The sequence below is a fragment of the Myxocyprinus asiaticus genome, chromosome 32 (genome assembly GCF_019703515.2).
Source record: "Myxocyprinus asiaticus isolate MX2 ecotype Aquarium Trade chromosome 32, UBuf_Myxa_2, whole genome shotgun sequence".
NCBI classification, from domain to species: Eukaryota; Metazoa; Chordata; class Actinopteri; order Cypriniformes; family Catostomidae; genus Myxocyprinus; species Myxocyprinus asiaticus.
Window position 1 is genome coordinate 26,008,682 of NC_059375.1, and position 16,319 is coordinate 26,025,000.

Below are 16,319 nucleotides of genomic sequence, written 5' to 3' on the forward strand. Positions count from 1 at the left end.
TCTTTGTATGGTGGAATTTAATAATCACTGAAGCTCAACAAGAAAAGTGTCACTCACGAGTGCTACAATGACATAAAATTTGAACACCAGCTAAGTGATAGGCCTACTGCAACCAGCAGCATCTAAACATTTTCAAGTTTTTAGAAACCCCTAAAATGTGTCCCTGAAATTATAAAAATTCTGTTCTCATCAAAATGTCTCAAATGTTGCGTGCTGAGTGACTCCAGCCAGGTCTCCTAAGCAACCAAATTGGCCTGGTTGCTAGGGAGGGTAGTGTCACATTGGGTAACCTCCTCGTGGTCGCTATAATGTGGTTCTCGCTCTCGGTGGGGCGCGTGGTGAGTTGTGCGTGGATACCGCGGAGAATAGCGTGAAGCCTCCACACGTGCTATGTCTCCGCAGTAACACGCTCAACAAGCCACGTGATAAGATGCACGGATTGATGGTCTCAGACACGGAGGCAACCTGGATTGAGGCGAGTCACTATGCCACCATGAGGACTTAGAGCGCATTGGGAATTGGGCATTCCAAATTGGGGAGAAAATCCCCCCCCACCCCGACAAAAGAAATATTTCTCAAATGTTAATGTGTATATTGTGTGAAAGTTTGACCAAGCGCAAAACCTGTCATCTTTCCATTATTTATTTATTTATATTTATATTTTGGTCCAAAACGGCAGAAATGTTTTTCTGCATAATTTGCCCATTTCCCCAGGCATTTTTCCTTCCTTCATAAGTTGTGCCTAATGGGAAATACCTGAAAAAATGCATTATAAATTATATTATGTAAATAATATATTAAATTGTAATTTATAATTATTCTAATTTCATTATCATAATATGCATTTATAAATATATTTTGTTGCCTGTGTTTCAAAAATCAGTTTCTAGGATCTGCAAAAGAGGACAAAAAGTGGTTTGGGAGCCCAAAATTATGTTTTTTATTTTATTTATTTTTTTATGTTTATTAAATACTTTAAATATTACTGCATTAAAATGTGCTGAAATGTGTCCAGTTTAAGTTCACTGCAAGATAACTTTTTATTTTATTTTGGGAAACATCAGGGCTGTACAAACTTCTGCACACAACTGTATTTGCAGAGAGGGAAGACAAGTTGAAGCGGTGTTTGTTCTGTCAATGAACGGCGCTTTTTACACATCCTTTTCAGCAGGGCTTTTATAGCTCTCATCTTCTGTCTCTTTACCCCGTCCTTCTCTATCTTACACTTTCACTTCTTTCCCTGTCTTTTTCTGCTTCCCCTCCCATGGCCTAGTTACACTCACAGTGATCTCTAGTGGCCTCATTTCTCTTTTTTACTCTTTATCTCTTACCACCCCCTCGGTACCTCCCCTGTCTTTTACCCACATCTGAGAACGCAGGATGCACACTGACAGAGGTCAACAAAGAAAGAGATGCAAAGAAAGGAGAAAAGAGGAGGGGGGAAATGGTAGGGCAAGAAAGGAGCAGAAAGTAGAAGGAAGACGTGATTTGGACTCGTGCACTCTTTTTGAACTGTAGGCTCTGGGTTTAGTCAGCTTTGGGATCACAGCCATATTCTTATCAGCAGTAATTATGCGGCAGAAAAGTAAATAACATTACACAACTGTTTCTGATGAGGCCTGTTGGGACCGCGAGCAGACAGGCTCCTTCAAATAGCAAATGGCCAAAAGGATGAAAGTACAAGGGGCCATATAGAAGGACCATGAGGAGGATTACGGAACATGCAAAGTTTAAATGATTTCCTGGGAAAACGAGAGAGACAGAAAGGAGGGACAGAGAGTTAGCTCATGCTTGAGCAATGCACTGGTATTTTTAAATTACAGCTGAACAACATGAGGTTAAAGGTGATGTAAGCAATTTTAGCCATTCTAGAATTTCCACAAACTGAGCTGCTGGATTAGCCACGCCCCCTCTTTCCAAAACCCTTCACACCAAAGATACCAAATTAGTTTTATAGAGACCGACATTGAGCAGAAGCGGTTGTCAAAAACAACAGAAGCAAAATAGCACCCTCAACTGACAACTATTATGAACAGCATGGCATAAAATGGCATTAAGCCTCATTAATTCGCTGCAACTACAATTCTATGAGAATGCACAAAATGATTGACAGGCAGAAAGTGTCAGAGACCGCGGCCCACGGACACATTTTTTTCATTTTTGCTGTTTACAGAGTCTTGTGCTGTCACAAAGACAGGTGAGATATCGTTTATATCAAAATATCTTATATATTAATATCGTTCAGGGAGTTTGCATACCTTTTCATGAAAAAATAGCTTATAGCACTTTTAATGGAAGAGTTCACCCCAACATGAAAGGTTTGTCATCATTAACTCACACTCATGTCGCTTCAAACCTGAATGTTTTTTTACTTCCATGGAACATGAAAGAAATTCAATAGAATGCAAGAGACATTTACCTGAATGTCCAAGTGGCTATTTTACAAGTTTTCTGAAGCCATATGACAATTATGTGTAAAAAAAAAAAAAAAAAAAATCATAATGTTATTGGATTAAAATAGAAAGTGTACTGTGGATGCCATAATAGAAAATTGTGGCCTGCTGAATATTAATATGAGCAAGTATGAGTAGTCACAGCCATACTATATTATATAATGATATTTAAATCAATATTACTGTGTGTATATATATATATATATATATATATATATATATATATATATATATATATATATATATATATATATATATTACAAACTAATTTGGTATCTTTGGTGTGTAGAGTTTTGGAAAGAGGGGGCGTGGCTAATCCAGCAGCTCAGTTTGTGGAAATTCTAGAATGGCTAAAATTGCTTACATCACCTTTAACCTCATGTTGTTCAGCTGTAATTTAAAAATACCAGTGCATTGCTCAAGCATGAGCCAGTAAATACCGGTTTTTGAATGTTAAAACGTCCCAATGTCCAAAAAATCCTAAAACTGTCAGACACAATATCTGGTGAAAATATTAACACGAAGTTTGTAGTCACTGTAGATAGTCAAGAGAAAGAAATTAGCCATTATTATTATTGGACATAACCTAGCGTATTTTGTTATTTTAATATTTCTTTGTAAACGAAAAGATGTGGCAAATTGCAGTTTAGCTTTTTGCTTTTCATTAGAGGCTTGTTCCGTGACTGCTGTTTTTATGAAAAAGCAGCTATAATGAACAAATGTGCATTTATCATTTGACTTGATTGTGTCATTACTATATTGCATATCTTGCATAGTCCATCGCATTTCAGCGCAAATTAAACATTGAAATGAGATGACTGGATTTCTTCAGAACAAATGCTATCATTGCATAGCATCATCCAAAATGTGGTTACTAGAAGACTTCTAAAACATCCGCAAAGCTAGCGGTAGCATTGCCATTTTGTTTCCTTATACATCATCTTCCGAGTGTCGGGCAATAGAACGACTTTATGGTCAGAGGTTGGAAATAGCAAGTAGGAATATCTTTTGAATGAAATGCAGCTTCATTTCCCAACACAAACTCTGCCTACTTAATCCCAGTATCCAATCAGAAATAAGGAGAAAGAAAGGCATATGAATAAGAATCATTAAATGAGTCAGAGAAAGTGACTTTATGACTGTGGTTTTTTATGGTTATGGATAGACTGACACCAGCATGCTGAGGTCATAATCACAGCTCACTGCTCACTATCTCTAGCACTGTTGCAACCCAGAAGCCCTCGTGTGCTTCTCTCCGCCACTGTTTAGCAATCTACAGATCAAATTATTCAGTGTTTTCAAGATTTTGGACATTGGATTTGGATTTCGTGCTCCATGTGTCATAAACATGCCATTGAGACTTTGTGTTGTGAGATTGCAGACACCTTTCAGTATATGAGGACAATATTTAAGACTCATTTGCTTGTGGGCGTTTTTGTTACATTTTGTTACACCGTCATGTCTACCCTTAGTAGAGGTCATCAAATTTGTCAAAAGTTCTTTCATACAAATCGATTGTTTAAAACAAGTTCTGTACACATAATAATGATAAACATTTAGAACAACTTATCTGCCACAATCCTACAGATTGTTGATGGGTGGAGTTGTATATGTGACTATAGTACATCTATAGGCCTTCTATAATGCAGATTATAGGTCTTATCGTGCGTGTGTATGTCTGTTTGACAGGCTGTTATGTGTTTTCAGTGCCGGGTTTGTCAGAAACGTCTTGCACCTGCAGTCTTTAGAATATGAGCCATTGAAAATGCCTTTCATAACATGTTATATAAGCATAGTTGAGACTAAACAGACATTTCCTTACACCACCCGTCTGTTACAGCCCCCTGTCAGAGACACAGAGGAATGCCCTGCATAACACATGCACTTAAATTTGGATATACCATAGACTGTCATTTATTTTTATATAAAGCTAATTATTATTAATATAGACTAACCCTAAACCACACCCTAACCCTAACCCAAAAAAGCTTTCATTTAAAAAAGGCATTATTTAATTTATGTAAGGATTGTTGTTGTTTTTTTTTTTTATTTTTTTAAATGAGGATATCCCACAATGTTCCTAAATGGAGGTTTTCTCAGGTTTAGCTCACTTCTGGGGACAAAGTATACAGTGCAAAGATAATTTCAGATGTAAAGATAAACTGCTGTTCATGACTCACATTTTATTTTTTACATTTTCTGTTTTGCACAATAGTAAACGGGTCCAGTCTTTGAAGGTCCTTGGTATTTCTTATTTTAATCTAACAAAAGCAGAGCCAGTTAACTAGCCCAAATGGGGCTATGCTCTGTCCACTATCTTCCAGTCAGAGCTCCTCTCCTGTGGTCCAGCCTAAACGGAAGCCACTATTTGTCCATTTCTAATTAGGGCCAGGAAATGTTTGTTCATATTGGATTGGGAGGGCCTCCTTCAGATTTCTTGGCACATTTACACAAACTATTTAAGCATCCTGTTTAAATTCCTTCTCACTGAACAAAGAACAACATGAACAGAAGTGGGTTTTTGTAAACTTACATAGGAGAACTTTGTTCATCAAAAGTCAAGGCTTGAAACAATTTGTGTCAAACAGAGAATGTGGAGTATGTCAGTGTGATATTTTTGGTAGCACTACATTTGTAATATGCAATAAATACCAACCACTGTTTCACTGTTAAGAACTCATAAAATGTAGCTATATGATGTTTGATTTAGTATGCTGTGATTACCTCCTTGATAAATGCATAAAGTAATCTAAAAGGGATAGTTCACCCAAAAATGTTCTATTGTGTATGACTTTCTTTCTTCTGTAGAACGCAAACAAAGATTTTTAGAGGAATATCTCAGCTCTGTAGACCCATACAATGCAAGTGAATGGTGACCAGAACTTTGAAGGTCCAAAAAGCACATAAAGGCAGCATAAAAGTAATCCATAAGACTCCAATGGTTAAATCCATATCTTTAGAAGTAATATCATAGGTGTGGGTGAGAAACAGACTGATATTTAAGTCCTTTTTTACTATAAAAATGACTATTTAATATATACACTATTTTTATATGCAGAACATATTGGCAAGATCATTCAGCACCTTGCTCTTTAACAAAGACTTGCTGTAATTGTGTTATGTGTATTTTATTGTTTTTATTCCTTATATTAATTTGAGCGACTGCTTAGTGACTCACAAGCTTCCTTATGTGCTTGTAATCTAGCTAAACTTCAGGTATATTGCTAAAAAATTTTCCCAGAAGTTAAATATGACAAAACGTCTTTTTAGGCAAGTGGTTCATAAATTAGGTAAATAAATTATTCTAAAAATGCCAAAATGTTGTAGTTAGTCTTAAGCATGTTCCCATTTAGATAGCTGGGTAAACATTAAACTCTGCACTGTTTCGTGTAGCTTTACTGGAATTGTTTTTGTCTCTGAACTGAGCAATAAAATTGTTTTATTGTAAGGGCACTATAAAAGATGTATCTCAGTTTCCTTATAAATAAACTGGAAGAAGTGAACAATGGCATATGATAAAATGTGTTTTACATTTTTATATTTATATGCTCCCTTCCTTTTCCTACATTATAGTACGGGAACTAAAGAATCTCAAACATTCTTTTCCTATTTCCTTTATGGAGTTAACAAAGAGATGTTTTTCTAATGAGAGTCAGAATGTGCGTTATTATTTTATCACCCAAGAACGGGTACTGTAATGTTTTTAAGTTAATAGTGGTGATGGTTACAGGTATTTAAAAAAACAAATATGTGGCAACTCCAATGGTTGTTTATTGGCTGTTCAACATTTACTGTTATCTTGACAGGAGGGTTATAGAGAAATAAATATTTATACATATATAATTTTATAAAACAGATATTTCCAGGCCTGGATAGCGACTGGTCAATACAGTGTTCCAGACGTCAATAAATACAAATATAGTAACAGCAACAGTATAACGCAAAACATAATATCACCACGCTTCACCCAAAGCTGATCATTATGTTTTTTACAAGATGGCACTTTTCTTTTCTTTTTTTCTTAAAATAACTTTTAATGAACATTTGTCCTTAATATTTTTTTTTATGTAGTAAGGTACATTATATTTTATTAAGAAAATCCATTCACACTGTTATTGGGTGTAAAGTCCCATTCAATGAAAATAAACGTGCTCTTTTTTTTTTTTTTTATAATCTTAATTTTTATAAACTTTCTCTTTGTCTCTCTAGGATCGGTTGTTCTTCGTTATGGAGTATGTGAATGGAGGAGACTTGATGTTTCAGATCCAGCGCTCACGAAAGTTTGACGAAGCTCGTTCCCGTTTCTACGCAGCTGAGGTCACATCCGCGCTTATGTTCCTGCATCAGCACGGCGTTATCTACAGGTATATACACACACACACTTAAAAACACTCAACAGCCATGCCATTAGACTGCCCTGTGACAACAGATCCCATAAATGTTGCCAGTCCTACCCATCATGCATCATGCTTACTGCCACTCAGCAGTGATGGGAAGTAGCTTTGCTATAAATAGCGAAGCTATTAGCTTAACTACACTTTTAAAGAACGAGTTGGTAGCTTCACTAGTTTTTAAATCAAGTAGTTTTTTAGTAGCAAAGCTATATTTTTGACTAGGTAGCGGCATAGCGTTGACAAAATCTACACCGCTACATCATGCCTTGTACCTGGCGTTTACTATCGCCAGTTTTGAATCGCTCATTTGAGTCAGTTCTTTATAATGAATTGATCACACGTGATAGCAAAGCGGTTTGAATCGGTTCGCGATTCAACCTGAATGACTCAGTAAGCTTGCGTGCGCATTGCTGAATCATTTGGTGTGCACTCTCACAACAAGCACAAAGGATATTTTATAACACGGAACATAAAGATAACGCTGGTTGCTGTGGATCTACAATTAATGGAAACCAAACCTGCAAATGCGTCCTGTCGTTTGCCAGTGATGAAGATGGTCTTTTTTAAGTTCAGCACGTTTGTAGCTTGTAAACGACTTCTGCATGTAAAAAGAGTAAATGAGTATAAAAACACTTAGTAGCCTACACGTAATCAAAAAGTGCCATGGCATTACCATGTTACTTTATTAACATGTACCGTTACCTGGGAGCACCATGTTAATGCAATAGTATATGAATATGGTAACCATATAGCGAAGTACCATGGTATTATTTTAATTACCTTGAAGCACCATGTAATTACAATGGTGTATGAATATGGTAATCATATATCAAATTATCATGGTAAAACTATGGTATTTTTTGAATTTCCTTGAAGCACAGTGTAAATACAATAGTATATGCATATGGTAATCATATATCAAATTACCATGGTAGAACCATGGTATTCTTTGAAGTACTTTTAAGCACCATGCAATTTATGGTACATAAATATGGTAATTGTATATCAAAGTACCATGGTATTACCATCTGATACCATCATAAATCACATTGTTATTGCTCAGATGTGCTCACACACACACACACACACACACACACACACACACACACACACACAAACACACACACTCACAATTTGGCCTCTGATCAAAAGCTTCCAGTACATACAGAAATGCAACAGCAAGACACAGAATTGCAGGATAAGATGAATAGTATATGTACACAGAGTTTTTATACAGAAATGTGCAATTATGTTCAAATGGGTATGGGTTTGTAGAGGTAGTAGTATACATATGAAAAATAAAATATTGAACACATGGGTATTGTATAGGTAGCATGTATAAACACAAATGTACATGTTTTTTACTTGCACATACATTTTAAAAAGCACCATACTGTACACTTTTATACTATATTGCACTATACTTTATTGTGGTATACCATGGCTTTGATAAACATTAAGTCTTTTAGATGCTTTGTCTATGACAGTATGTCCCATGCATCTGGTTGTGAAAAAAATTAAGTAGCTTAAATGTAGCAAGCTACTTTTGTTGTATAGCTTGTAGTGTAACTTGCTACTTACTTTGAAGTGTAGCTATTAGCTTAGCTTAACTATTTTTTCTGTTGAGTAGTTGGTAGCTTAGCTAGCTACATTTTTGAGTAGCTTGTCCAGCACTGCCACTCAGAGACTTTAAATGTCTTTTTTTGTTTGTTCCAGCTCTGAGGTAGATGCTAATGACATTTGACCCAGGAGAGATAGCAAAGATCATGGAATGTGTAATGACAGACTATCAGTTTACTCTCTCAGTAAAGTGAAGTCTTCATTCAGGTCAGAGCAGTTTTGCTGATCCCCGGAGAAAGCAGGAGATACAGTGTGTACAGTGAGCTGACTGCAGCTCTGAGCTCTTGATGCATTGCAAAGCACCAATGCTCAAGGGACTAATCCATGCCCTTTTTTAAGGGTTGCAATGGCAGTGCTGAGAGCAGGTCTTTTCCTGTCACTATACAGAACTGCAGGAAGCTCCCTCACCTTTTTAGCATTTCCTTATGCACACACACCCATTTGTGTGTTAGTTTAACCTTAACCCATTTAAAAAACAGTATTTGTGTAATGGCTGAATTGGTTTACCAATTAAGGATGTCACTGAGTGTCCCTAAAGGGAGGTTTTGCCTGATTTAACTCACTTTTTTCCCCAGGCCCATACTTTAGTTTAGTATGTTCATACACAAACGCCTAAACCTTGCTTTCCTTGTGGGAGTGTTTTCCAGTCACCAAAATATAGTTGATTTCAGGTTATACTGTCCTTGTCGTGGCAGGTCCCCATAATGTTGGCAAAATCTCTCTTTCTGTCTCTCTATCACAAAAGCAATCAGACTTAGAAGCAAAAAGATATCCTGAAGGCTAAATACAAAGGCTGCAAAGGGTCACATGCTCGGAGAAAAGCACAAAAAGCAATATTCTTTATCCAGAGCTTGGGTAGATACTGTAGTACTATCATAATCATCCACACTCATGCTGAATCCTTCAAGATAAAAGAGGTCAAACTACATATGCCCCCATTTGAAACAGCTCTCTTTACTGCAGTGTTAAAGCCCCTATCCCCCCTTCCCCAGTGTGTTATCATGTCGAAAATGCTTGCCTTCAATGTTCTGATATTTTGAAATATTGATTATTCTAATCCGATAAAGTGTGTTTGGGTTGATTAATACTGTCAATGTCCAACTCTAATCTTCTGCAGTTTTTGAATTTTGATAAAATTAGCTATTCAAAGAGAGATCAGATTAATTAGATTTACTGAAGTAAAAGTTCCTTTTCATCACTGAGTAATATTAATAGTTCATTCACTGATTTGAAAAGATGATAATCAAATGTTTCCTGATTTGTGGTGTATAATGTATTAGATCTTGTAAGTGACATTGTAAAATGTGTAGATTTGTTTTACATGATAGACCTGGCCTCAGGGAAACTTGAGGAATGTAAGTGGAGGTGGGATGTATTAGTAAAACAGAGCACTAATCTTTGGGATAAGAGGCCTCCTTAGCCTCCAGCAATATGAAAACTCTTCCAACTTTTCTTCTACTGCTCCTGTGTTTTTTCTTGAGGAGTAAATCTAAGAACAAAATGTTAAAAATGTACTGCAAACTTTTAATTCGTACAAGTGTGGTTGGGTGTACACTTCTAGAATATTAGATTTCCTCGAAGTGTGCCAAGATCTGTCTGTTGTATGATTTATTTCCATCTCATTTTTCAGATAATACTGTCCAATATCAATTTACAGATGATTTATTGCATATGTGTGTTATTAGGAATTTTTTTAGGATATTTAGACCATTGTTAACACAGCCCAATTCCATTATTTTTTATTTTTTTTAAATCTGGTCCTTAGGACTGGCTATCCACACGACATCTTGCAAGTGTTGAAATCGGATTTGTTTGTTCGGACAGTTTAGTCAATATCCAATATATGTATCTACATCGGTAGCCATACTAATTACTTGAGCATCAGCTCACGTAGTTCATAATCAGTTTGCTGTGGCTGAATGCCACATACTTCACTATATGCGGAAAGACTGACTTCGGAGATTGCTGTAGACATTCCTGCACATTGTGTTTGATGTTATACTGTATACACGGAGCGTTCCAAATGACAAAAAAATCAAACAAACAAAACAGAAAAAACACTGGAAATCAAACAGTTACCATTCAGGGTGAAACGGAAATCAGATTTTAGTCAAATTTCAAACCACAAATGAACGTGGTTTGGGTCATGTTTGTAAAAATATATATTTTTTGCTGTTTAGACGATACACAACTAAACATATTTAAGTCACATACTAAATAAATTGGCTTTTTCTGCTGCCAGTTTGATTAAAACCTAATTCATATAACAATTTTGATGTAAAATTACCAAAATTACCCTGTTTAACTTCACCCTACTGCTAGTTTGTGGTCGAAGCCTAATACATATACTAGAGCTGAGCAATTAATAAAATTTTATTTTCAATTACGATTTTGGCTTCCAATGATTATGAAAACAAAATAATCGAGATAAAACAGTTATTGTGTTGCATTCTGTTTTAGCAATGGAACACCCCGTTGTTATATCTTTAAAGCATCCTTTATTAAAGTTCAAATAATAAGGAAGCTGGTTATGAAAATAAACTCCAAAACTTCTCTGTGCGGTCAGCGCCGCATCTGTGAGTTGTGTGAAGTGACCAGGGAAGAGATTGAATCTTCTCCAAGCTGATGCACACTCGTCACTCGCATGTGTTTGCTGCAGCTAGATTATAATGTGATGGCTCGCGACATAGTGAATCATAATATATGTGTCACGTTCACGGTGTGTATCTTATCATGGAGAAATCGGCGATACACACCTCTATTAAGAAGAGAAAGTTTGTTTTTTGTGAGTTAAAGATGGATTGAAGTGAATATAAAGGTGAGAGAATGTAGTCTTAACCCATTATACACTGGAACAAATAACATTTTTCGGCTATATTTGTGATAATCTAGGCCTGTGTCACTTATTAGAGAGTTAATATTCTTATTCTGCTGTTGAAAGTAATCCAGAGCATGTCATTTTATAATTCGCAAGCAATCTAGTAACAGCTGCGCCCTGTTTGATTGACAGGCGCCGTACGTGTGTGCTGAACATGCGTGCGCGTGTGTGTAAAAATGCTCGCGCTAATGTGCACCTGAACGGTCAAATACATTTCAACATTCCGCCAAAATGCCAGTCTTGGTGAGGTATTCATTTAAACACAGAGAGTGATGTCTAAAGTGAACGTAAACAGCAGAGAAAAAAGTGGTTTTGTATTCAAATGTCGGACTTGTTAGTGTAATTGAGCTAATAGACCTGCTGATGTCTAGTGTGTCATAATAATTAAACAACCATAACAAGAAAATGAGAAAAAACTCACTGCTCTTGACTGGGTAACTTTAGTAGCTTTAAAAAGTATTAATGTATTATAATCATACAGTAAAGTCTAGTAGTAGTTTTATGTTGCATTTCATTCTGAATGTTTACTTGAATACTTGATAGCCTACTGCTGTTAAAAACTATTAAAGCTGTTAAAAAAACTGAATTTTCTTAATTTTATTCTATTATTTTTAATTATTTCTATTCATTGCTGTTTTTTATTATTATTTTATTACTGACTGTTTACTAGTGTTGAATAACTACTCAAGAACTTGAAACCATTCTTTCATAATAAACATATTAGTTAGTGTTATTATTTGTTGTGGTGTTGAAGCTGGTATTGAGAATCATCAAATTTCACTACAGACTACTTAAATGTTGGTATTGTGATAATGTACAGCCGTTATTGTACATGGTAGATCTTGCTGCAATAACATGATGAAAAAGTAGATCTCATTCCAAAGAACTATGAGCACCCCTGCTGTTAATGATGGCGAAGGAGGCTTTTCTTTATTTGACTACCATTCATAACATAAAATAATTACCTGGTGCAGTTTACATTTCAAGTTCAAGGAAATCCACTGTTAAAAAGACAAGTTTTTTTTTTCTTCAAAAGTTCAGTAAATGCATGATGTTTCCAAAGTCAATGAGTAATCGTGATAAATAATCATGATTTCAATATTGATAAAAAAATCATGATTATGATTTTTGCCATAATCGAGCAGCCCTGACATAGCCCTGATGTGGTCTTCTGCTGTTGTAGCCCATCTGCCTCAAGGTTCGACGTGTTGTGCATTCTGAGATGCTATTCTCCTCACTACAATTGTGGTTATCTGAGTTACCGTAGCCTTTCTGTCAGCTCAAACCAGTCTGGCCATTCTCCGTTGACCTCTCTCATCAACAAGGTGTTTCCGTCCACAAAACTGTTGGTCACTGTATGTTTTTTTGTTTTGGCACCATTCTAAGTAAACTCTAGAGACTGTTGTGCATGAAAATCCCAGGATTTGAGCAGTTACAAAAATACTCAAACCAGCCCGTCTGGCACCAACAATCATGCCACGGTCGAAATCACTAAGATCACATTTTTTCCCCATTCTGATGGTTGATGTGAACATTAACTGAAGCTCCTGACCCGTAGCTGCATGATTTTATGCATTGCATTGCTGTCACACAATTTGCTGATTAGATAATTGGATAAATAAGTAGATGTACAAGTGTTCTTAATAAAGTGCTCAGTGAGTGTATTTTCTTCTTTTGGAAAGTGGGGAGAAAGAGAGGGTGAGAGAGACAGCCAAAAATAAAATGTATCTGTTTGATCTGTTCTGCAGGTCAATGCTTGTCCTCCGTATGGACTTGCTGTCTGATTAGATTAGGAAGTATTGAACCATCCAGTCGCCCAGCGTCAACTCTCTTTACTTTTACAGTATTGTCTGTTCTTGAGTGTTTAGCTGAGATTTGTTTGACTAAGGCTGATCAGTGATGAGGGGCTCTATGGAAGAATCACTCCACACACAAAAGGAACACAGGAAGGATTTCAATAGGGCCTAATTATATGTGTACTGTAAATGCACGTGTGTATGTGCGGGTGTCCATGCAAGCATTGCATGTGTACTTGTGCATGGAGTTATATTTAAAATCTGAGGTTCAAAATCTAATTTAAACCTGGAAATAAGCCTGAAAGTTTTAGGATGTAAAAAGTATTAAAGCAAAGAACTGTTATGAAGTCACTTATCCAGTAAGCAAATCTTAACTCCTTTGTACAGAAGGTCAGATTTCCCTGCTTACTGTACATTGAAGCACACAACATGCTCTTTTTTTCAAATCATGCTAGGATAACATGGATCATTAGGTTTTGTATCAACTTGTGGAGTTCATGCCAACTCAAGTGCATGCTGTCATTTAAGCAAAAGGAGTTAGAAATTAGGTCGTGTTCATTTTTTCTATTTAACTTTTCACTCAAATTGTTGTGTTGATAATATAATTTGTTATGAAAAAAAAAAATTACATAAAAAAAAAAAAAATACAAAAAAGAAGCATTTCAGCTAGTCATCTCAGACTTTTGACCCCACTGTATTTATGTGTTTTTGTGTGCATGAGAGACAGAGGGCCCTATTTTAAGAGCACAAAGCACAGCGCTATGCAATACATCATATAATTCGTAAAGTCAGTGGGCATGGCCATTAAGTTTTGGTATTTTCGTGCAAGCATGCGTTAGTCTTGGCACATGTGGGTTTGGCGAAAGTGCGCAGGCAAAGTGCTAATGGGCTGGGTCAAGTGCATTTTAAATGTGGGGCGCAGCTTCTGAAGAAGCACTGAAGGGAGGGGTGTGTTTGTTTGGCTGTTGAGTTCAATTAGCAACAGTCTTTCTCAGGAATCGCTTACTCCACCTTTAATTCGGAGGTTCTTTTCCTGTTATTTAACTGTCACTATTGCAGGCTATAGTATATTCCCTGTCAAGCACCAGTGATAGAAACAAAGACAGCAAATTCATAATTTTTGAATATGAATTTGAATTTGGTGGTGTAAAGGTACGTTATTTTGTGCATTAACTCGTTGTTGAACATCAGGCATATTTCCAGTGACGCTCCTTTTATGCGCCTGCAAAATGTGGTTCTTGTCAGGACTTGGATGTAGGCTCTGTTAAATTATAGAGAATGTAAGTATTATTAATTAATTTGATCTACTGACACAAAATCATTGCTAGTGGTAACAGTGATTGTTTCAGCCTTCCAGTTTTGTTTTTTTGTTTGTTTTGCACTTCACCTTTACCAGTCGATTTTGCTTTCAAAATTACATTCATTTATTGAAACATAAAAAACTTAAATCAAAAATATTTCTAAATTCGAATTACATTTCAAACTATAATTAAAATAACGAATGGTCAAAAAATCTTATTTAACCACCTCCCAAAATTTAAACATTTTACCATCTTTAACTTCTTTCACAAGCCCCTATTGCAATGACTTAAAAATCATTCTACTACAACAGGTGGAAAAATACTCCCCCAAAAAATACAACTGTAAATATAAACATCATAATAATTATTATTATTAAAAAATAAACCGCGACCTCTAGAATTTTTTTTTTTTTTTTCATAAAACAGCTACAACAGTGATTGTCAGGAACATAATTTATGTTCAACTATATTTTCAGAGTTTGGACATGACTTTATTACCACCTGCTGGTGGAATCCACAAACTGTAATGCAGGAACAGAGTTTAGACTTTGCCCTGAGAATAGAGGTGCTACTGAAACGTCTAAGCACAATGACTTTTTTCTCAGGAAATAAGCAAATTGTGCTTTGCGCCACTTCATTAACATACAACACACCCACAGTTTACACGCATACCCCCACTGATAGTGCAAAACACTCCCACCCACGCCCACTTGTGCTTTGCACTAGCACGAAAATTGCCCTTTTTTTTAAACTGCGCTCTAAAAAAAAAATACAAAAAAAAAACAATAAAAATAGATAAGATGTTGCGCACGTGTTGTGCTGCGCCTAGCACGGTCACGAAAATAGAGCGCAGAGAGTAATCGCCTGTTTGTTTCTATCAGATTTGTTTCAGTGGCCTTAGTTGAAGGGCCATGGTATTTCAAGTGAAACACTGAAGCATTTGTGTGACCTTGAGAAGTGGCTGCCATTGTTAAGTACATCCCACGCAGTCAACTGTCATTCAACCCTTCCTGTGCAGTGGATGACAGCTCCCGGGTTAAGAGTAGCTGTTGTCCAGTTTGATGGGCCATTGTAATGTCAAGTACATATCACACTAAAATACTTTTACCTTTCATGGTTGCTGTCAAAAATAGAACAGTTACATAAACCTGGGCCCACCCCCACCCTCATCGGAACAGTGCCTCTCAAAAAGATCTTTGCTTGACTGATGCCAGCAAAGAAATGTTGACATTTTTTGCCAATCAACCATCAAAGGCCATGCCTGTTCAGCCCCCCCGTGCTATCTTTGTCCAAGCAAGCTTCATAGAACCATCAACAAAACATTTCACTTTATATGCTTTCAAAATCACAGAGAGGTGAGGTAGTGAAAGGAAGAAAAGGGCCATGTAGAGAGAGACAGAGAAAAAAATATAGTTTTAACTGACATATGATCAGTGATATAAGAGGATTTTCCCCCATGTGGCACATACTGTTAAGTGCTCTTGTTTTTCATCTGTTTCTTTCCTATTTTTCTGCCTTCTTTTTTTCCACTTGTTTTTTCTGTTGTATCTTAAGTGTCATGGGAGCTCAGACTTCCTTACAATACAGATACATGGAGTCTTCTGACGTGACGTGTCTGCAAGTATTATAAAAACACAACATCCTTTTCTTATGACACATTTTTATAGACGGGTTTTACAAGAGCAGACTGAATCCTTGTCTACAAAAGTGTTTAAATAAATACACACCTGCCGTGTGTGTGTGCCGATAGTAGGAGAGGTGTAGTAGCAAACCACAACCTGTTTTTGATTTTAGGACTACATACATTGCTCACTATGTCAGGGTTTTAATATATGTTGATGTCTGTCAACATGTTTCTCCCAAATAAACTTGGATTT

General features: G+C 36.3%; 1 protein-coding gene across 2 annotated transcripts in view; it reads left to right on the top strand.

Annotated features, from left to right (window-relative positions):
• The window catches only part of LOC127423589 (protein kinase C epsilon type-like), an 88,864-nt gene that overhangs the window by 59,618 nt on the left and 12,927 nt on the right, over positions 1 to 16,319 (top strand). For both annotated transcript variants that reach the window (XM_051668034.1, XM_051668035.1), the window contains exon 11: positions 6,663 to 6,817. In XM_051668034.1, coding sequence (XP_051523994.1) covers positions 6,663 to 6,817 — 155 coding nt within the window. The remainder of the gene's footprint in view (positions 1 to 6,662; positions 6,818 to 16,319) is intronic.